Raw genomic sequence first — 22,794 nt, 5'->3', positions numbered from 1 at the left:
GTGCTCCACCCAGTCCACCTGGACAGGGACCAGCTCCAACACATCCCACCTGACATCTCCTGCCTTACCTACCTCGGGTTCTCTACCTACAACCGGCTGGGCACCGTGTACCAAGAGCTGGGATGCTTGCCGCAACTACGCTCTCTAGACCTCAGCCGCAACCCACTGGACCTCAGCCTGGTACGGAAGACTGGAAGAGATCATCTGCAGAGCGCGCTGCAGTTCCTTGGCAAGGTGCTGGAGGTCATCAGCCTGGGACTGCTGAGGGCGCTGTATGTTTCCCAGAACCAGCTGGAGAATGTACCAGAGACACCAGGAGCTCTACTATGTCTGCAGGTCAGATACAATACACACACACACACACACGTATGTGGACACCTGCTCAAACATCTCATTCCAAAATCGTAGGCATTAATATGGAATTGGTCCCCCCTTTGCTGCTATAACAGCCTCCACTCTTCTGGGAAGGCTTTCCACTAGATGTTGGAACATTGCTGTGGGGACTTGCTTCCATTCAGCCACAAGAGCATTAGTGAGGTCGGGCGCTGACCACATTCCAATTCACCCCAAAGGTGTTCGATGGGGTTGAAGTCAGGGCTCTGTGAAGGCCAGTCAAGTTCTTCCACACCGATATCGACAAACCATTTCTTTATGGACCTTGCTTTGTGCATGGGGCATTGTCATACTGAAACAGGAAAGGGTTTTCCCCAAACTGATACCACAAAGTTCAAAGCACAGAATCCTGTAGACTCTAGAATGTCATTGTATGCTGTAGCATTAAGATTTCCCTTCATTGGAACCAAGGGGCCTAGCCCAAACCATGAAAAACAACCCTAGACCATTATTTCTCCTCCATCAAACTGTACAGTTGGCACTACGCATTGGGGCAGGTAGAGTTCTCCTGGCATCCGCCAAACCAAGATTCATCCGTCGGACTGCCAGATGGTGAAGCGTGATTCATCACTCCAGAGAACGCATTTCCACTGCTCCAGAGTCCAATGGACTCCCCTCAGCAGCCTCCACTGATCAAATCAAATTTTATTAGTCACATGCAACAAATACAACAGGTGTAGACCTTACAGTGAAATGCTTACTTACGAGCCCCTAACCAACAATGCAGTTTCAAAAAAATACAGATAAGAATAAGATACAAGTAATTAAAGAGCAGCAGTAAAATAACAATAGCGAGACCATATACAGGAGGTACCGATACAGAGTCAATGTGCAGGGGCACCTGTTAGTTGAGGTAGTATGTACATGTAGGTAGAGTTATTAAAGTGACTATGCAGTCACTGCAGAACAGTCTGACTAGGGTGGCTGGAGTCTTTGACCATTTTTAGGGCCTACCTCTGACACCGCTTGGTATAGAGGTCCTGGATGGCAGGAAACTTGGCCCCAGTGATGTACTGGGCAGTACACACTACCCTCTGTAGTGCCTTGCGGTCGGAGGCCAAGCAGTTGCCATACCAGGCAGTGATGCAACCAGTCAGGATGCTCTCGATGGTGCAGCTGTAGGACCCATGCCAAATATTTTCAGTCTCCTGAGGGGGAATAGGTTTTGTCGTGCCCTCTTCACGACTGTCATGGTGTGCTTGGACCATGATAGTTTGTTGGTGATGTGGACACCAAGGAACTTGAAGCTATCAACATGCTCCACTGCAGCCCCGTCGATGAAAATGGGGGCGTACTCGGTCCTCTTTTTCCTGTAATCCACAATCATCCCCTTTGTCTTTATCACGTTGAGGGAGAGGTTGTTGTCCTGGCACCACACGGCCAGGTCTCTGACCTCCTCCCTGTAGGCTGTCTGGTCGTTGATCAGGCCTACTACTGTTGTGTCATCTGCAAACTTAATAGTGGTGTTGGAGTCGTGCCTGGCCGTGCAGTCATGAGTGAACAGTGAGTACAGGAGTTGACTGACCACTCTGCCCGCTGCCTGGTAACCACACACACCTACCTACCTCTTTCCTCTCCTTTCCCCCCAGCTTTAAAAGAGTTGTATACACAGGATATCAGCTCTGCCCAAATACCTGCCTCTCCTGCGACACCTGGTGGTTGTACAGCTGAATTACAACCCTCTGGTAGAAGTTATGTCTCAGGGCTATACAACTCTACCTAAAGGAGACTGTATACAAGCTCCGCAAGGCCATACAGATACTACAAACATACAAACACACGTACAGTTGCATGTAAATAACTGAAATGCGAACACAGTCTTGTGGCACACAGGAGATCTGAGTTTTTGAACCCAGTTGGTCACACACACAGTGTTTCTGCGATCAGATCCAGGCATGGTGGCAGGGGCTGATGGTACGGACGGGCTTTGGAATGTTCCGAGAACTGGAGAAGGACAGAAGTGATGGAAGAGAGGAACTTGCAGTGAAGGAGAAGAAAGCACCCGCCAGCAAGAAGAATAAATGATTCAGGTTCTGTTTCTATCGGAGATGAAGAGAATGTGAAACCCATTAAACACAATATGACACACACACACTACTTTCCACCTGCAGAATTATTACACGCACTCCAAGGAGTCAAACATGTTATTCGTGTACCCGGTGTATAATTTATTGAAACAATCATCAGCATGTCAGAGTGAAGCTAAAAGTCAAATGAACAGAGTTGGCCAAACAGCTCAGATCAGTAGACTCACAGTGTTAGTTTTACTGATGTAAACTTCTTACTTTCATTAAAGTCATTTTCAGCGGGAAAACAATGTCCAAACAGTATGGTGTATGTGCATGGTGCTTAATATCACAAGATTATTTTGGGTGCTTGATCTAAAAAGACAACATAGTTAATGTGTTTGACCCTTATGTTAGAAGTAATGAACATTACATACATTTACATGAAATCAATTCAAACAAACAAAAGCCCCTCCAATTCACAGCGTTCCTCCTCTAGCCCCTCCTGATTGGCGGACGAAGCAAACGGGACGGGGTCCAACTCTAATAGGACTTTCCTCTTCCTGAGGGCGTGGTTTACCTGCTCCCGCTCCTGGAGGAGAGAAGAATGAAATAACATACAACTGATAGTTCCGGCCTGATTTTATGCCATATAGACGAAAAGTCAGTACCAAGTCAGTGTGTGTGTGTGTGTGTGTGTACCTGGGCTGTGAGAGTCCATCGCTGAAGAGAGAGACGTGTCAGCGCAGGTAGATGAGGAAAAGCAGAGAGCAGGGTTGGCAGCCAGGTCAGGGGTGAGGGGTTAGAGGTCAGGGGTCGCAGACTAAGGTCCAGCTCCTCCAGTGAGCCCAGCCCCCCCGCCCCTAGCAACCCACACCACCCCTCCTCCCCCACCCCTCCGTTATAGGACAGGTCCAACACACGCAGAGAGGACAGAACGCCACGCTTACATACTACAGCTAGGGGCAGAAGGAAAGATTATTACACTCACCTGTATTTGTGTCAGTAGGTGTGTATAGAATGCGTGATAGTGTGTGTATGCATGCGTGTACCCAGATGAAGCAGGTCGTCAGTGGTGAGGTCACAGCTGCTAAGGCGGAGCTCCTGGGTGACTGACGGCTGCAGAGCTTCCAATAGCAGTGCCAGATGCCCGCCCACCATCTTACTCCAGGACACATCTATACACCACAGGTACGGCATAGCTAGAGCTGGAACACACATACAGAATATTTGATTTGTATTCAAGCAGTCAAACAGAAGCCTCATCTTGAAGTACACTAGACTAGAATAAGAAGCAGCCAGTAATAGTGGAGTACCGAGTGCGCTGAGTGATTCCTGGTTCAGACTGCAGCCGTTGAGTGGGAGGAGTTTAATCTGTGACAGCGGGAGGGCGGAGACTAGATCACTGACCACACCCCCAACCTCCTTATTGGAGGACAGGTCCAGTTCCGTCAGCTCAGTGAGTGAGGGCAGCGCCTGGACTGGAGACAACACACACTCACATTCAAAGGTACGCATCAACTTAAGACATGCCACTTCTCTCTCTCTCTCCCTCTCACACACACACTCACTGAGGGCCTGTAGGTCTGTGTGTGTGAGGCAGCAGAGGTGCAGATCCAGGCCACCCAGATGTGAGAGGAGAGCCAGGTGAGGGGAGAGGAGGGACAGCCCCCCGGCCACACCCTTATTACAGGACAGGTCCAACTGACACAGGGAGCGGAGGCAGTGGAACGAACCACCTGTAGAGAGAGGGGTGGATCAAATGAACAGATCTATGAGGACTGATAGATGAATTAGCCCCTAGACAAACACTAACCTAAGGCCAGTTTCTCTCCCTTATGTGTTTGACTGGCGTCTTACCCAACAGGCTGAGGGATTGTGTGGTCAGGCCACAGTCGTGTAGTCGTAGGGTTGTAAGGGAGGGGGTGTGGCTTAGGGAAGGGACTAACCCCCCCAAACCCCACACGCCGCCTTTCCCTGGCTCTGTCTTGGACATGCTGCCTGTGAAAGAAAAACATCAAGAAAATCTAAATATCATCTGCAACTATATCAACTGCCACCAATGCTCCTTATAGGACACATCACTGCACTCTATACTCCTCTGTAAACTGGTCATCTCTGTTTACCCGTCGCAAGACCCACTGGTTGATGCTTATTTATCAAACCCTCTTATGCCTCACTCCTCCCCATCTGTCATCTACTGCAGCCTCATCCTCCACATACAACACCTGCTCTGCCAGTCACATTCTGTTAAAGGTCCCCAAAGCACACACATCCATGAGTCACTCGTCTTTTCAGTTCGCTCCAGCTAGCGACTGGAATGAGCTGCAACAAATACTCAAACTGGACAGTTTTATCTCAATCTCTTCATTGAAAGACTCAATCATGGACACTCTTACTGACAGTTGTGGCTGATTTGTGTGATGTATTGTTGTCTCTACCTTCTTGCCCTTTGTGCTGTTGTCTGTGCCCAATTTTTTGTTGTCTATACCCTGTTTTGTGCAGCTACCATGTTGTGCTGCTGCCATGTTGTTGTCATGTTGCTACCATGCTGTGTTGTTATCTTAGGTCTCTCTTTATGTAGTTTTGTCGTGATGTGTGTTTTGTCCTATATTTTAATTTAATGTATTTTTAATCCCAGCCCCCGTCCCCGCAGGAGGCATTTTGCCTTTTGCTAGGCCATCATTGTAAATAAGAATTTGTTGTTAACTGACTTGCCTAGTTAAATAAAAGGTTAAACAATTTTTTTAAATAATAATAATAATAAATAAATAAATATATGAACTGCAACAAATGAGTAAGGGCTGGCCCCCTTTTCAACAGGAGTGTTGGCTTCTAGCACCCTTTTCCTGTTGTTTTTTATAATAAAGAGTTGAGCACCATCCTCTGCTTCTGTCTGTGTGTGGGCCAGGAGAGGGTTGCAAGACACATCCAACACACACAGTCTGGGGAGAACACTCACTATACCACCTGGGATGAGAGAGAGAGGGGAGAGAGACCTTTCATTTAACTTTTTACTTAACCTCGTACAACTTTTGTGTGTGTGTGTGTGTGTGTGTGTGTGTGTGTGTGTGTGTGTGTGTGTGTGTGTGTGTGTGTGTGTGTGTGTGTGTGTGTGTACGCACCCAGTATAGTAGCGTCAGTTTCAGTGAGCTGGCAGGCCACCAAGTAAAGCTCTCTAAGGGTTGGGTGGAGTTTACCCACAATGCCTTGCAAAGCTGAGCCACCAATACCAGCATTCCAGGACAGGTCCAGAACCTCCAACACCGGAACACACCTCAATGCCTCACCTACACACACACAGGCAGTCTGCAAAATAACCACTAATGTAAAGACACAGTAAGTGTGTAGGTTAGAGTCTCTTTTTAAGCCCCACCTAGAGCAGTGATGTCATCAGCAGTCAGCCTACAGCAGGAGAGCCTGAGGGTTCTGAGCCCTCCCACGTTCTGGAGGTGAGAGGTCAATGATCTCAGACATCCTCCAATCAGCTCGTTCCATGACAGGTCCATCTCCTCCAATAGAGACAGAGAGGGGAGCAAGGTGGCTGAGAGCGAGAGACAGGGTGTATGAGGGCTGTGAGTATGTGTGTGTGTGTCTTGAAATGTACATTTGATTTGTGGATCCAAATAAAGTATTTAAAATGTGTGTACTAACCCAGTTCCAGTACATCAGTAGCAGTGAGGTCACAGTGAGCCAGACTCAGAGTCCTGCTGTCTGCTCTCTTCCCCAGCCTCTTGACAAACACACACACACGACCCCAGCCCATGTCACACACACTCTCTGCTGGGTCAACTGGGCCATGAACAACACCTGGGACACAACACAAACACCACAAACACATCACACGTTAAGTTATCCTAAGACACACTACAATTTCAGTAAAATGGTACTGGCTATAGGCACTAAATACTTATGCTGCTTATTGAGTTCTCACAGTCCTCTCACCTGCTCCGTCCCTCTCCTCCTCCGTCTCTTTGTCCTCAGGAAGCCCTCCGCTCTCCGCTTGGCGGGACAGGAAGCGGCCGGACGTTGACTTCCTGTCTGAGGTCGTGCGTTTCCTGCGGATCTGGTTCATGATGAGGTCAAACGGCGAACGTCCCCGCCCCCGCTGGACATCTGGCCAATCACAAACAGACATGAGCAGGCATCTAATCAATACCAAATTGACCCTTACCCTCTACCCCACCCAGTTCTTGAGAGCTACAGGGTGTGCAGTATTTTGTTCCAGCCCAGCTCTTAACACAGCTAGTATATTCAGTCAAGTGATCAATTGAGTCAAGGACTGATGTATGGCCATAACAACAGATCAATCATATTTTCCAATCTCATTCCAAACTTCATCATATTTTAATCATCAGTAGGACATAATCAGTTGGCTAGGAGATCAATATCTGAGCCTAGACCTGTATAGGAGCAAAAACATAAAGCAACATACCTGATGATTCCATTCTTCAGTGCAGCTCAGCAACTCAAATAGCTGTCACAGCTTATGATCAGATGGTGCACAGATCACACACACGTTGACACAGATACCATTTTACATGACAGTTTCTGCCTAGAAGAGGAGCAATACTTCTGTATTCAATCTTTTTAGTAGGCCTTCCGAATTTTACACTGAAATCTTATTAAAAACGCAATCGACCTCCCCAAAGAAACACAAGCTGCGTGCGTCTTATCTCTTTTATTGCGAAAAACATGACATTTTTCGGCATTTAAAGTTGACAATACATACTTTTTGATCCGTGTTATTGCCTGACCGCCGAACTGCGTCTGTCGCAGGTGTAGGCTACTTCAGCTCCAAGTTGAGGCTGTCCTGTACAGATCTAGGATCGGCTTGCCGTCCCCAAACCCCCTTCAGCTCAATAAACGCCAAATTGACCTTGGATCAGCGTCTACAGATGCGACTCCTTCGGATATTGTCACTCCGTGTTGACGCGAGGTGTCTCGTGCTCTTCAGGTGCTGTCTTCAGTTGTTATCACAGCAAATCCCCGCCTATTTCTGAAATGTATCTTCTTAAAATCTGATTTTAAACCTAACCACTCTGGTAACCATATGCCAAACTCTAACATAACATTAAATTAAGACCAAAAAGTACCTTTTGTTTTCATTACTTACGATATAGCCTAGCCAATTTGGACTTTGTGGCTGTGGTAACGAGTGACAACCATCAGGTGTGCCATCCATCCGTCCAGGAAGTAGACTTCGGAACTCCTTTAGTAAACAAAAACGACAGCTTGCCACATAATAAAGACTGAGCTAAAATCCATTTTTTTCATCTAGGTCAAACAGAGATGATTGAATAACGCTGAAATATTTGGATTGATCAATAATATTTTATTTATTACAAGATTACATTCATATAATAACTTAATTATCATTATATTACATATCACCCAAGGATAATAATGCTATAAGACTACGCAAAGGAAACATAGGTGGACTTTATGTAGCCTACATATTGACTTAATGTAAATATCTAGCAATCTTTTTACTGGAAATATGTATGCCTAATGTACAGTAAAAGATGGTTCCCAAAAATTTAGCAAATAATGCAACTCTCGACCTCTGCATAAGAGGGTCTGAATCTGAAATGAGACAGTGACAAGGGGCATTGCTATCTCATTTATATACGACATTAAACACTTCTCCAGGTGTTGTGAGATCTGATTTTTTGTGCAACACAACTGCAATAAAGAGACCTGAAACGCAACTATGTATCTTCTCTAACTAACTGTGCTGGATTTGCAAAGAGGCCTTCATTGGTAAGATCCTCAGAGGATAGAGACTATAGCTAAACTCAGCAAAAAAAGAAACGTCCCTTTTTCAGTACCCTGTGTTTCAAAGATAATTCGTAAAAATCCAAATAATTTCACAGATCTTTTATTTTTTATTTTTTTTTGTCATTTAGCAGACGCTCTTATCCAGAGCCACTTACAGTAGTGAATGCATACATTTCATTTCATAAATTTTTTTTGTAAAGGGTTTAAACACTGTTTCCCATGCTTGTTCAATGAACCATTAATCAACCTATCGGACCTTGTAGTCAAGGCGAATAATATTCAAATTTTTGGTGACTTCAATATTCACATGGAAAAGGCCACAGATGCACTCCAAAAGGCTTTCGGAGCCATCATCGACTCAGTGGGTTTTGTACAACATTTCTCCAGACCTACGCATTGCCACAGTCATACCCTGGATCTAAACTCAGCAATAAAAGAAACGTCCCTTTTTGAGGACCCTGTCTTTCAAAGATAATTTTGAAAAGTCCAAATAACTTCACAAATCTTCAATGTAAAGGCTTTAAACACTGTTTCCCATGCTTGTTCAATGAACCATAAACAATTTATGAACATTCACCTGTGGAACGGTCGTTAAGATACTAACAGCTTACAGACGGTTGGCAATTAAGGTCACAGTTATGAAAACTTAGGACACTAATGAGGCCTTTCTACTGACTCTGAAAAGCACCAAAAGAAAGATGCCCAGGGTCCCTGCTCATCTACGTAAATGTGCCTTAAGCATGCTGCCAGGAGGCAGGAGGACCGCAGATGTGGCCAGGGCAATAAATTGCAATGTCGGTACTGTGAGACGCCTAAGACAGTGCTACAAGGAGACAGGACGGACAGCTGATCATCCTCGCAGTGGCAGACCACGTGTAACAACACCTGCACAGGATCAGTACATCTGAACATCACACCTGCGGGACAGGTACAGGATGGCAACAACAACTGCCCGAGTTACACCAGGAACGCACAATCCCTCCATCAGTGCTCACACTGTCCGCAATAGGCTGAGAGAGGCTGAACTGAGGGCTTGTAGGCCTGTTGTAAGGCAGGTCCTCATCAGACATCACCGGCAACTACGTTGCCTATGGGCACAAACCCACCGTCGCTGGACCAGACAGGACTGGCAAAAAGTGATCTTCACTGACGAGTCGCGGTTTTGTCTCACCAGGGGTGAAGGTCGGATTCACGTTTATTGTGAAAGGAATGAGCGTTGTACCGAGGCCTGAACTCTGGAGCGGGATCAGTTTGGAGGTGGAGGGTCTGTCATGGTCTGGGGCGGTGTGTCACAGCATCATCGGACTGAGCTTGTTGTCATTGCAGGCAATCTCAACGCTGTGCGTTACAGGGAAGACATTCTCCTCCCTCATGTGGTACCCTTCCTGCAGGCTCATCCTGACATGACCCTCCAGCATGACAATGCCACCAACCATACTGCTCCTTCTGTGCGTGATTTCCTGGAAGACAGAAACGTCAGTGTTCTGCCGTGGCCAGCGAAGAGCCCGGATCTCAATCCCATTGAGCACATCTGGGACCTGTTGGATCGGAGGGTGAGGGCTAGGGCCATTCCCCCCAGAAATGTCCGGGAACTTGCAGGTGCGTTGGTGGAAGAGTGGGGTAACATCTCACAGCAAGAACTGGCAAATCTGGTGCGGTCCATGAGGAGGAGATGAACTGCAGTACTTAATGCAGCTGGTGGCCACACAAGATACTGACTGTTACTTTTGATTTTGGCCCCCTTTGTTCAGGGACACATTCCATTTTTGTTAGTCAGATGTCTGTGGAACTTGTTCAGTTTATGTCTCAGTTGTTGAATCTTGTTATGTTCATACAAATATTTACACATGTTAGGTTTGCTGAAAATACAGTGAGTAATATAGTGAGTATTTTTGACAGTGAGAGGATGTTTCTTTTTTTGCTGAGTTTATTACCAATGGATGGAAAGACTCGCTCAGTGAAAGTGTGTGTAAACACATGGAGGTGTGTGTTGTTATCAGGGTCAGAGAATGACAGCGTTCCTCTGTCCCAGTCCAGCTGCACTCTGATCCTCTGTGGTTTCTGTGTTACTGTGAGGTCAGTGGACGAACCCGGTGGACTAAATGCTCCATATTCACCATCGAAGTGCCGGAATCGCCAATGGTCACTCTCGATGGTTCCTTTCCTCTGCACAGACTCTGTGACCACACCCAGGTTCCAATTTGTATTTCGTACAACGTCAACATCCCAGCTATGTGACCCTGAGTTAAAGCCATCACAACCCATGATCCATGTAAAGTAATCAAATCTCTCTGGGTGGTCAGGAAGCTTCTGTGTCTCTTCACTCTCTCTCACACTGGTCAGATTCTCAGACAACGTGAGATCTGGATGGACAGTGTTGCGGTCCAGAATCACAGGATCTGAAGAGAGGGAGAACAAGGTCCTCTTTCTAAACTTCATCGGATGGTTCCCGGACAGATTTTAACCCTGTGAGATCCCCGGCTACAAAGATGCAACAGGTCCTAAACTCATGTCAAACACTACATAGTTAATCCTTAGACCCAAATGTATATTTTAGTAGAATTTGTTGTGTGTCCTGTCTTCTCTAAGATGTAGTGATTATGTAGAAAAAAGAAACAGAAACAAACATTTTAAGCTCTTGCAAAAACACTTGGGTCTCAGGTTGTCCTGGACTAAAACTAAAATGTACAACATTGAGAGTCTCAATTTAAAGTGCTATAGAATTAATGTTGTGAAAACTGTATAAGGTAATCACTGTATGCCACATACCCCTGCATATTCTCCCAGACTCTGAACTGCATGTTGCCCAGGTGTTTAGGCACATCTATCAGCGCTCCTGAGACCAGGTGTGGATCCGGCAGTGTGCACTGCGTTCTGGAAGAACAATCAGGAGTCAGTGCTGCTTGGGTTGGGTTTAGAACCACAGAGATGAGAAAGACAGGAGGCAGAAGCCTTGAAGATCTGCAGAGGAACAAAATACCAGATTTAATGAAACAATCAATCAATATTTATTGATCAGTCAATAAACATATTAGTTCTTACCTGCAGGAAAGATATGTCTTCAGACTTCGGCTCATCCTCTATGGCTCTGAGTGTGTCTGAAAGTGATGATATCTCTCTGCTGATCTTCTCAATCTTTCATCAACTGACTCTTCTGCTCCTCTTCCTCCCTCAGCGCAGCTATCCTGGCATACTCCTTATCTTGTAGAAGCTGGTGAAGATTCTCAAATGCCTCCCTAATCTGTCTCTCTGTGGTCTGGGCCTGGCTCTAGAGACAGTGAGAGGAATGGTAGTTATTATCAGTTAATCCCAGGCATCTACAGTATGTAGAGATCACAGTATTTTCTCATCACTCACTATTCTTACTTTGATGTGTTCTGTTGTTTGATCACAGGTTTGTTTAATAATATTTAAATCATCCAGCGTCTCCTGTAAGGGCTTCAGGGCAGTCTGGAGTTCCTCCTGGAATGTGGGGATGTTATCGGAGAAAGAGGAGCGTGGGGAGATTATATGAACCATTTCTGTGTTTAACTTCACATCTTTAAATCATCATACCTTGTGGTCCTGTGCAGCATCATCTATGGGTCTGAAGTTGTGTTTGGTGTGTTTTTTTGAATTCCGACACACCACACACACTGGCTGTTTATCCTCCAGACAGAAGAGCCTGAGTTTCTCACTGTGCAGATTGCAGAGCAACTCCGATCCTGTTGGACTTTTTGGATCGCTTGTTGGACTTATTGGATCTCTTCTCCTGCAAACAGGACATTCATTTCCTTCCTTCTCTGTTCTTGCAGACAGGCTTTACAGACACTGTGACTACATGGCAGGGTGACAGGATCCCTGAAGAAGTCATGGCACAGAGGACAGGAGAGATCCTCCTCTGGGAGAGACGGTTTTGGAGGCTTTGTCTCCTCTGGTGGAAGAGGTTCAGGAGCAGTGTCCTCCTCTGATTGAGGTTCATCTGTCTCCTCTGTAATTGCCGAAATAAAAGGTTTCCGTTTCAATATTGGTTATAAGAACCCCAAGATTTCACTTTGTCAGACAATGAGGGAAAATGTACAGTAAGTGATATTTCAAACCTAATGTGAGTCATTACCTGATGGGTTGTCAATTTGTAGTCCCTCAGCAAGAATGTTGAAGTTTATCTTCCTAAGGACCTCCAGCGAGATCCTCATAGCATTCTCAAGTTCATAGGGCTGCATCATGATATCCAGTGTCTTCTCTCTCAGCATGCTCCAACTGGGCTTTTGGGATGCAACTAAAGTAATCCAGCACACCATTATTCAGGTGCCATTGAAATCTCTTAAAGTCCTTTCTTCAGCTCCTCCAAAGTGTTCAGCAGCAGCTCAGGAACTGATTTCCCCATTGTAGATCACCAGATAGATGACCACAAAATGGTTTACTTTACCATTTTTGGAAGTCAGTTTTCATGCATTTCCCATTATCCTTTCAGCAATTGTAAACAAATCTAAACCTAAGTGCTCCATTGTCAGACCGAGCTGAATGTTACAGCACTGAGCTGAACTTAATCCCAACAGGAGAGTTAGGGGTGGAGTTTACAGATAAATCATTACTGAGTGTGATTGTAGCTGTATTCAGGCTTTACATGTGACAGTTTTTTTTTTTTATACATTATTCATAAACCCTCTTTTTATCCTTGCCACTTGCCTGCTTTAATTGGACAGAAACATATGTAAATAGATCATTGCATAATAAAAGTATCCAATCAAACCCTATAGAATATTAAAGAACACAAACTCACAGGCTTTTGTTCCAAATGTGTATTTTATTAGATTTCACTGAAAGCTGTTAACAGCAGAACACACAGCACTATCAACCATCTGTTACTCCAGGGCTTATTCAGGATGGAGCAACGCTTACTGTACAGCCAGATAGAAATATATAAAATAGAAAAAGACAGGATTCTCTGTCATGTGGAATTAATAGGGACTCATGTAATCTCAGCTCTATCCATTACATTTCTATCTGTAGCGTTGTGAGTGTTGCCCCCTGTTCCATCATTCCCAGTCCTGCTTTGGGAGATACTCATCTTAAAACCCCAGACCAGCTACCTTTCTTTACCCTCCCTGGCTGCATGTCAATACTTGATGGTGTCTTCCTCTCTTTCGTCTGCACTGATCTGAAAACAAGACAGATGAAAACAGTAGATACCTATGAGGAACCTGCTTTCACAGTTCTTTATTTATCAATGCAGATGTGGGAGAGGAGACGTAGTGAGGAAGCCAGTATAGATATTTGAGATGCAGCCTCCTTCCTTCCCCCTCCTGGGTCAGGTATCCCTCTCTCGGCAGCTGTACAGGTGTGTGTATGTATGAAAAAGAGTATGTTGGGTGTGTAGTCTTGTTGAGAGGGTGTCACCATGGAGACACACTTCCTGTTTGGTTGCTCAGTCGTCGTCCACGGTAGGGGTGATGGTCACGCCCCTCCTGATCTGGCCCCAGCCAATCAGACTGCAGAGAGAAAAGAGACAACCAATGATGCGATAGTCAGGGTAAACAGCCAAACACACACACACACGAAATCCAGTAAAATCAACCACTCCCCTCTCTCTTACCGCCAATGTTTCTCCACACGACGGCTGAGAGCGATCTTCTCTCCAACCTCTGTGCAGACAGGGTTGGTCAGGACGATCTTGGCCAGATCAGCCTTCACTGCACTCACTCTGCCGCCCGTAGACAGACTGCCGATGTTCACCATCAACACCTCGTTCTTAGACAGCTTCTGGACCTGAGGGGAAAAACACAGAGACAGAAAGAAGACTGAGTTGGAGTAGAGACAAAACCACTCACTTACTGACACAGACTCTCACTGGGTGCGTCTCTAAAGACTCTTCCTCCTCTAAATTTCATTTTAAAATTCTGTCTGTTACCATCCACAACATTACAACACCAAGCCCAGGAGTCTCAGACTACAGTTCCAAGGGTACAGTGCTGACCTTGGCGGCCTTCTTGTCTCCTTCAGTGCGGACTCCCAGAAGCCTCCTCAACAGGAAATAGGAGATTTCCAGCTCTGTGAAGATCTCAGGTAGTGCTCCGACCGCTCCCAGCACCTGGCCAACCATACGGTCAGCTCTGCACAGGGTCGGATCAATCTTAGTGCCTACACCTGGATAGGACAGAAAACACACATACCTAAGTATTTATACCTATATTAGAAAGAACACACACCTGACCCAGCATACGGTCACAGTAACACACAAGTACATACCGATGAGTCCTCCGGGTGCTGCGTACTGTAAGTCGTTGTGTTCAGCAAAAAGTGAGACGATCTTGGAGAAGATGGGTTTACACATCAGCTTCCCCTCATGGTCCTTAGACACGATGCCAGGACGCACCTCCAACTCCTGACCCACCTGGAGAGGAACCAATATATAAAAGGAGGGAGGCAGGTAGTGAGAGAAAGAGGGAGATGGAGAGAGACAAGAAAGAGAAAGACAGGGTGAATGAGACAGGAGAGGAGAAACAGAGAGAGGAGGGAGTGAAAGAGAGTGAGAGCTTCATGAGAACTTTGCGCCATAGGACCACTTACCCATGATGCCTTGGAGAAGAGGAAGTGAGTCCTACCTTGAGCACACCTTTTAGAATACTGCCTCCGGCCACACCTCCTTTCAGGTCGTCAACCTCACAACCCGGCTTGTTGACATCAAACGACCGGATCACTGAAACACACAAACTCAAACCACGTTAACACACATCCACAAAACATACGATAAGCTGGTACAAGTCATCACGTGTCTATTCTTACCAATCAGTCTAGGTTCTGAGGTGAAGTCTCTGATGGGGACAGGGATCTTCTTGACAATGTATTCACACACCACCTCTATGTTGTATTTCAGCTGGGCTGAGATAGGAATAATAGGTGCTCCCTCTGCCACTGTACCTACACACAACATGAGAGAGGTTACACACACACTTTAAAAGGAGAGGCAGAGGGGTTAAACATCTACATTCACTATGCTCAGGTCTAACAAACACATTCAGAAACACACACACACACACACACACACACACACACACACACACACACACACACACACACACACACACACACACACACACACACACACACACACACACACACACACACACACACAATGCTTTACAGGACAGAGCTATTCCAGCGACTGACCCTGAACGAAGGCTAGGATCTGTTCGTACTGCTCCTTGGCCTGGCTCTCCTTGACCAGATCAATCTTGTTCTGGAGGATCAGGATGTGTTTGAGCTTCATGATCTCTATGGCAGCCAGGTGCTCAGAGGTCTGGGGCTGGGGACACGACTCGTTACCCGCTGGGAGAGAGGAAGGAGAGGTGACAGAGCAGTGTGTGTGTGTATCAAATCAAAATCAAAGTTTACTGGTCACATAACATATGCACATCTGTTTATCGCAGCAATGTCAGAGTCCGGAATAAAACAAACACATATACCGGTCAAAGGTTTTAGAACACCTACTCATTCAAAGGTTTTTCTTATTTTTACGATTTTCTACATTGTAGAATAATAAGGAAGACATCAAAACCATGAAACAACACAGTAACCAAAAAAGAAGTGTTACAACAAATCAAAATATATTTTATATTTGAGATTCTTCAAATAGATATCCTTTTCCTTGATGACAGCTTTGACTGTGTTGGCATTCTCTCAACCAGCTTCACCTGGAATGTTTTTACAACAGTCTTGAAGAAGTTCCTACATGTGCTGAGCACTTGTTGGCTGCTTTTCCTTCACACCGCGGTCCAACTCTTCCCAAACCATCTCAATTGGGTTGAGGTCGGTGATTGTGGAGGCCATGTCATCTGATGCAGCACTCCATCAATCTCCTTGGTCAAATAGCCCTCACACAGCCTGGAGGTGTATTTTGGGTCATCGTCCTGTTGAAAAACAAATGATAGTCCCACTAAGCACAAACCAGAAGGGACGGTGTATCACTGCAGAATGCTGTGGTAGCCATGCTGGTTAAGTGTGCCTTGAATTCTAAATGAATCACAGACAGCGTCACCAGCAAAGCACCCCCACACCATCATACCTCCTCCTCCATGCTTCACAGTGGGAACCACACATGCGGAGATCATCCGTTCACCTACTCTGCGTCTCACAAAGACATGGCAGTTGGAACCAAAGGACAGATTTCCACCGGTCTAAAGTCCATTGCTCGTGTTTCTTGACCCAAGCAAGTCTCTTCTTTTTATTGGTGTCCTTTAGTAGTGGATTGTTTGCAGCAATTCGACCATGAGGGCCTGATTCACGCAGTCTCCTCTGAACAGTTGGTGTTGAGATGTGTCTGTTACTTGAACTTTGTGAAGCATTTATTTGGGCTGCAATCTAAGGTGCAGTTAACTTTAATGAACTTATCCTCTGCAGCAGAGGTAACTCTGGGTCTTCCTTTCCTGTGGCGGTCCTCATGAGAGACAGGTTCATCCTAGTGCTTGACGATTTTTGCGACTGCACTTGAAGAAACGTTAAACGTTCTTGAAATTTTCCAGATTAAAGTAGGGAAACCTAGTCAGTTGTCAAACAATGTATTCAACTGAAATGTATCTTCCACATTAACTTTGAATCAGGGAGGTGCAGGGGGCTGCCCAGGGAACAGTGGGTAAACTGCCTTGCTCAGGGGAAGAACGACAGATTTTTACCTTGTCAGCTCGGGGATTCGATCCAGCAACCTTCCGGTTACTGGCCCAACGCTCTAACCACTAGTCTACCTGCCGCCCACAAGTAACGATGGACTGTGGTTTCTCTTTGCTTATTTGAGCTGTTCTTACCATAATATGGACTTGATCTTTTACCAAATAGGGCTCCTGTATAGCACCCCTACTTTGTCACAACACAACTGATTGGCTCAAACGCATTAAGGAAAGAAATTCCACAAATGAACAAGGCATATCTGTGAAATTAAAAGCATTCCAGGTGACTACCTCATGAAACTAGCTGAGAGAATGCCAAAAGTGTGCAAAGCTGTCATCAAGGCAAAGGGTGAAAAATCTCAAATATATTTTGATTTGTTTAACACTTTTTTGATTACTACATGATTCCATGTGTTATTTCATAGTTTTGATGTCTTCACTATTATTCTACAATGTAGAAAATATTAAAATAAAGAAAATCCCTTGAAATGAGTAGGTGTCCAAACGTTTTACTGGTACTGTACATATAAATAATGGTGTGTATAAACAGTATGGATATGATAAATGGAAAATTTTGCTTAACGTTTAAAAATTGGCCACTATAGGTTTTCCGGTTAAAACGATAAGAAAAAAATCATACAATTCCACGTCAATTCACAATGTATAATAGGATCGTTATTCTACATGTATGACCGTAACGGCCGGGAAATGAAGTTATATCCACCACAACCCTTTACAGATATACAACGCAGCTACAAGTGATAACTTTTCAGACAATGAAAAAAAGTGCCACATCAGAAGAGTCTGTAGCTTTTCAGACAGTAGAATTCTGCTCAGGCATATCATGTTCTATTGTTTCCCTGACAACAAGAAACATTGCTGATTGATGTGCGGCTGTGTTGTTTTTAATGATAGGGTAGCTAGATGTGCTTTATTTCTACTAAATGTCTTGGTAAGTCACAGTATTTCAATAACTTTAAAGCACTATTTTAAGAGAGCGTGGTCTGCATGCAGGCTGTAGTGTAGCCTACCCTGACAGACCACATTCCATTATATCTGAAAAGGGTCATCGAGACAGGCTACCGGTAGCCTACTGTCATTTCATATTATGAGACAAAAACACCTCCACCCACGAAGAGTACCCTGTGCTTCCAAGACTGGCCAGAAGATACCTCTGTATCCCGGCAACATCGGTTCCATGAATAAACTAGGATATTCTAAATCAAATCGAAATGTTATTTGCCACATGCACCGAATACAACAGGTGTAGATCTTCCCGTGAAATGCTTACTTACAAGCCCTTAACCAACAATGCAGTTCAAGAAATAGAGGTATGAAAATATTTACTAAATAAAGTAAAGTAAAAAATAACACTAACAAGGCTATATACAGGAAGTACCGGTACAGAGTCAATGTGCGGGGGTACAGGTTAGTCGAGGTCATTTGTAAAAACGGGGGGGGGGGGTCGTCAAAGTAAATAGTCCGGGTGTCCATTTGATTAATTGTTCAGCTGTCTTATGGCTTGGGGGGTAGAAACTGTTAAGGAGCCTTTTGATCCTAGACTTGGAGCACCGGTACCACTTGCCATGCGGTAGCAGAGTGTGAGAGGAAAATTAACATGTTTACCTGCTTTGTTTAATATTAATAGTTAACAATTATATATACTTAACAAACTGTAAGACATTTTTGTTCTACTAATTCTGTGTTTTCGTCAGGGTGCATACTCCAGCTCCCTGCAGCTAGTCTCAGCGTGTGGTCAAGGACATGGGTTTTACTCGAGATAGGGGTATCTGGAACTGACAATTGATTTAATGGGTTGGTGATAAAACCTACAGCATGCATTTCATAGAATGAGTTGGTGTTGGATAATGATGAGAGGAACCAAACTCTGGTTTCTATACAATAAGAACAGTCTTCACAACAAATGCTATCTGGCTGGGGGGGGTGTCCTCCTTTCTCATATATCAAGTCTCACCTTTTGAACCATTCCATACATCTGATGTTTGTCATGTAGACTAAGAGGGTGCTGCTATAAAATATATTTGTATTCTTTCTATGTCAGAGCTGCTTAGCACAACAATCAAGAGTGTTGGGTCGACCAGCCTCACCGGCTGCCTTATTAATTCATTTTGAATAAAGTAATATCCCGATTGGTGATTGACCTTGTCTTTCCTCATTATTGATTAGAATTTCAACGACAAGAGAGAACAGTCTATGACTTGGGTGACTGGAGTCTTTGATCATTTTTTGGGTCTTCCTCTTACACCACCTAGTATATAGGTCCTGGATGGTATCAAGGCAACAGACCAAAGACTGAACACACACTCTCCTCATTAGCAAAGAGAACGAGCAGGCAGGCCAGCGCAGGGAGTGAGCGGGCCCGGCAGAACCGTGCGCATAGAGCCTAGTGGTTAGAGCGTTGGACTAGTAACCCCAAATGTTGCAAGATCGAATCCCCAAGCTGACAAGGTAAAAACCTGTCATTCTGCCCCTGAACAAGGCAGTTAACCCACTGTTCCAGGCCTATAACACAGAAAAATTTATTTTTTGTGATAACTGCACTGTGATTTTAATTATGTAGGGGGGGAAAAAAATCTGTTTGGGATTTTTCTTAACGTTAAGGATCCAACTTTGTTTAAACGTAAATCCCAACTTTGTTTAAACACTCCTAGCCTCATGGACATTATATGAATAGAAAAGGTGTGTGTGGATGAGAATGACAATTGATGTCATATTGACATATCAGAGGTGGAGTCTTACCAATGAGGAGGAGGGCAGCGTCCATAACAGCTGCTCCGTTCAGCATGGTGGCCATCAGAATGTCGTGACCAGGACAGTCCACGAAGGACACATGTCTGACCAGTTTGAAGTTGCCCTTGGTTCCAGGGATGTCTGTAGGGAACTCATCAGGAGTACTGGAGCCACACGACCTGTAGCACTCTGGCCTGGGACAGCTGGGGTCGTCCAGCTTATATACCTAGAGCAGGGAGGGCAGGTCAGTAGGGGAACATCACCTGCGCTACTGGTACTGTGCCACTGTGTCACAGCCCTTCCTCATGTGTGATCCTATTTCTGTTAGGGTCAATGGCCATTGTTGCTTACCTTGGCGTTAGCGTAACCTAGCTTGATGGTGATGTTCCTCTCCAGCTCGTTCTTGAAGCGGACAGTGTGAACACCTGAGATGGCCTTCACCACCGTCGACTTCCCGTGGGCCACATGACCAATGGTGCCTACAGGGCAGGGAGGACAGAGAGTGTTACTGGAGGCGCTATGTGGAGGAGGCAGTGGAGGAGGGTATTAGGGTTCAATGCTCACACGTAGGGCTACACAACTGATCAAATTCACAGAAATCGCAATACTGTGCAATACCCATATCACAAGAGATCCATATGGCATGCAATATTTTGAAACGCATCTCAGCAGTATGTAATGTCCGTTTTTATAGTTTACTCCTTTGTTTTTTCTCCTCGAGGCTGCTTCCCACACACAAGCCCATGTTACTCAAGCTGCGTAGTTCCTCCTCCTCCTTAGTGTTGGATTCACCCTATGTTTGCATGCTATTCTATTTAGGTCAAATGCATCAACCGATTGTTCCAAACCAGAACATTCTATTTCTATGATTCCAACAGTTCACCCAAGTGTTTTGATTTATATTGCAAGTGCAATCGCAATATTTGGTATATCATTTTTTTAACGCAATTACATTTTGTTCCCCTATTCTGCAGCCCCACAGCATAACATTGTCAATTATATGTCTGAATCCTTATTTCTACAAAGGCAAATGTCAGCATACAATCAGACAGGCTAGAATCAGATCAAGTGAGGGGTGTGTCATATATGGCTGATTTCCCCAGGTCTCAAGTTAGACACCACTACTGTAGGGGACTGGTTCTGGTTCACTCACCAATGTTGATGGTGGCCTGTCTGCTGATGATCTCTTGAGAGAGAGGAGTCAGGGTGGACACATCCTGTTGAGAGAACACACACAGGTCATTGAAGTATGCAAAGAGCACATGGGGATGTGAAACTTACTCCTCAACCTTGTGTCTTGCCACTTGTAGCGCCAAATCGTAACTTTTCAGTGGCGCTGACTGGTAAGATGCTTCATGAGGGCTGTCACGTGTGCTAGCAAGGCAGAGGTCCTGGGTTCAAGCCTGGTGGAATCAGGAGTGGTACTCGCTAAGCAAGCAGCGTGACGTCCGTTATAAAAGTATGGTATTTAATCTAGAGTGGGCTAATGAGAAATAAAGAAATAAAAAATGGATGATTTATTGTGTGAGTATCGTGAGCTATGACATTGTGAAGCAGACAGAGGACTGTATGTATTATAATCTGGAAGTGTAATCTATTCTGCATAAGTAAACGGAACCTGTGGAGAGGCTGGAAGTTTACGTGATGTGACCATCAGGTGCAGATGATACCATGGTCAAATATCCCCATCAATAATATAGACTAATTGAACAGATCTGAACAGCTACATTGCAGCGTATCTTAATTATACTTTTGTTAGATATAGGTCTTTCACACAAAGGAATGGGCTGTTGTTCAGTTGTGCTGCGACACTTCCTGTCCATTCAGGGAAGATGTGCACTGAACAGCTGTTTACTTTTAATTTCAGTGACAACTGCACATACACAACCGAATGCAAACACGACTGACTTGGAGGAGCAAATGTACCTGTAGGTCTAGAACGTTACTGTATATAAAAGTGAAAACTGCCTTTACTCATTGGTCAGGGCTGAATATGGACAATCCCCACGTTGCTACGACAGCCAAGCTAACGTTAGCTAGCTAGTTACTGTTAGCATGTGCCGGTAGAACAGTCCCTTTCCCGGAGCCCGCAACAACATAATTATTCATATTTTGTTCGGTGACTTTTAATGAATCTAACCACCACTATCCATATCATCAATGTTGAAAAGATCAACACTCACCAGATCATTTAGATCTTGTTTGGAAAGATGAGGCTGACCCAGCGTTATTCCAGACTCGTCACCCGCCATCTTGAACGTAAAAGGAATTTGAGTATGTTACGGCGATTGCCTGAAAGATGTATTACACCAATTTCTACTCAGCAAGTTGTGTCTCCTGTAATATCACCAGTCAGACATGACAGTTGTCAGAAATTACATGTTTCATCGTGTGTTATCGTGAATTTTATAATAGAAATGTATTATATATTTGGTGAACGACTCAAAAAAGGGTCCTTTCGTTAGGGATGATGCAATATTCTAATTCACGAGCAATTCAAAGCCCTTCTTTACACAATATTTACTGGTGCTGTTGACAGCTACTGTAAAGTAACTGCATACAATTCATATCGTTTCATTGATGTGCTTTTGTTTGATTTATTCATCATAAAAGAAGTGAGAAAGAACTTCAGATACATGCGTTGGGTCCGTCCTTTATTAATGACGTCACTCATTATTTGTCCATTTGTAGTTTTTTCATCGATTTTTTTGGTCAAGTGCCCGCTCGCTGTTAAATGATACATTATCGCTCTCATTTTCTCAATAGTATCTCATTCTCCATACCCCGTCAATCCTTCACCAGCACAGCCCCTCCACCATCAATAAGGGATCACAGCTTTCACCTGGATTCGCTTGGTCAGTCTATGTCATGGAAAGTGCTCATAATGTATTCTACACTCACTGTATGTGATCGTATAGAAATGTAAGTAAGGTTTGAAATGATTATGTTTTAGTCAAATATTATATATGTTTGGGCTTCTTGCTGTCAATTTGTAGTCAACAAATTATTTCGAATTATTTTCTGCCCCTTGACCATCCGCTCAAGAAATATCTGCCCATGGCCAGTGGCGTAATGTACTTAAGTAAAAACACTTTAAAGTACTACTTAAGTAGTTTTTTGGGGGTATCTGTACTTTACTTTACCATATATTTTTGTCAACTTTTACTTCACTACATTCCTAAAGAAAACGATGTACTTTTTACTCCATCAATTTTCCCTGA

At 44.6% G+C, this 22,794-nt stretch overlaps 2 protein-coding genes and 1 pseudogene across 6 annotated transcripts; all 3 read right to left on the bottom strand.

The window, feature by feature from the left end:
* Positions 1 to 2,540: 2,540 nt before the first annotated feature.
* Positions 2,541 to 7,612, bottom strand: lrrc31 (leucine rich repeat containing 31). 5 transcript variants are annotated; one of them, XM_045702641.1, is made up of 14 exons: positions 7,516 to 7,612; positions 7,132 to 7,398; positions 6,835 to 6,885; positions 6,345 to 6,515; positions 6,054 to 6,209; positions 5,776 to 5,943; positions 5,525 to 5,689; positions 5,280 to 5,369; positions 4,260 to 4,400; positions 3,971 to 4,138; positions 3,716 to 3,880; positions 3,452 to 3,607; positions 3,102 to 3,358; positions 2,541 to 2,991 (listed from the first exon to the last, which is right to left on the bottom strand). In XM_045702641.1, the coding sequence occupies exons 3-14, from the start codon at positions 6,845 to 6,847 to the stop codon at positions 2,854 to 2,856; spliced, it is 1,788 nt and encodes a 595-aa protein (XP_045558597.1). In that variant the 5' UTR covers positions 6,848 to 6,885; positions 7,132 to 7,398; positions 7,516 to 7,612; the 3' UTR covers positions 2,541 to 2,853. The 5 variants fall into 5 exon arrangements, with proteins under 5 accessions (XP_045558597.1, XP_045558596.1, XP_014014865.2 ...); XM_045702640.1 differs by having other exon boundaries at positions 6,835 to 6,954; positions 7,132 to 7,600; XM_014159390.2 differs by having other exon boundaries at positions 6,835 to 6,950; positions 7,132 to 7,600.
* Positions 7,613 to 8,914: 1,302 nt separating this feature from the next.
* LOC106579489 (E3 ubiquitin-protein ligase TRIM39-like) lies at positions 8,915 to 12,412 on the bottom strand (annotated as a pseudogene).
* Positions 12,413 to 12,946: 534 nt separating this feature from the next.
* if2g (Eukaryotic translation initiation factor 2 subunit 3) lies at positions 12,947 to 21,825 on the bottom strand. Its single transcript, NM_001173668.1, is given in 11 exon segments — positions 12,947 to 13,651; positions 13,756 to 13,928; positions 14,137 to 14,306; positions 14,409 to 14,553; positions 14,765 to 14,859; positions 14,946 to 15,080; positions 15,330 to 15,488; positions 19,583 to 19,799; positions 19,925 to 20,052; positions 20,727 to 20,790; positions 21,757 to 21,825. Coding segments are annotated over 11 exon segments (1,419 nt in total). The 3' UTR covers positions 12,947 to 13,587.
* Positions 21,826 to 22,794: the final 969 nt, after the last annotated feature.

This window comes from Salmo salar, chromosome ssa19, assembly GCF_905237065.1.
Source record: "Salmo salar chromosome ssa19, Ssal_v3.1, whole genome shotgun sequence".
Taxonomy (NCBI): domain Eukaryota; kingdom Metazoa; phylum Chordata; class Actinopteri; order Salmoniformes; family Salmonidae; genus Salmo; species Salmo salar.
Note: the sequence above shows the minus strand (reverse complement) of the source record. Positions and strands in the feature narration are given on the sequence as shown.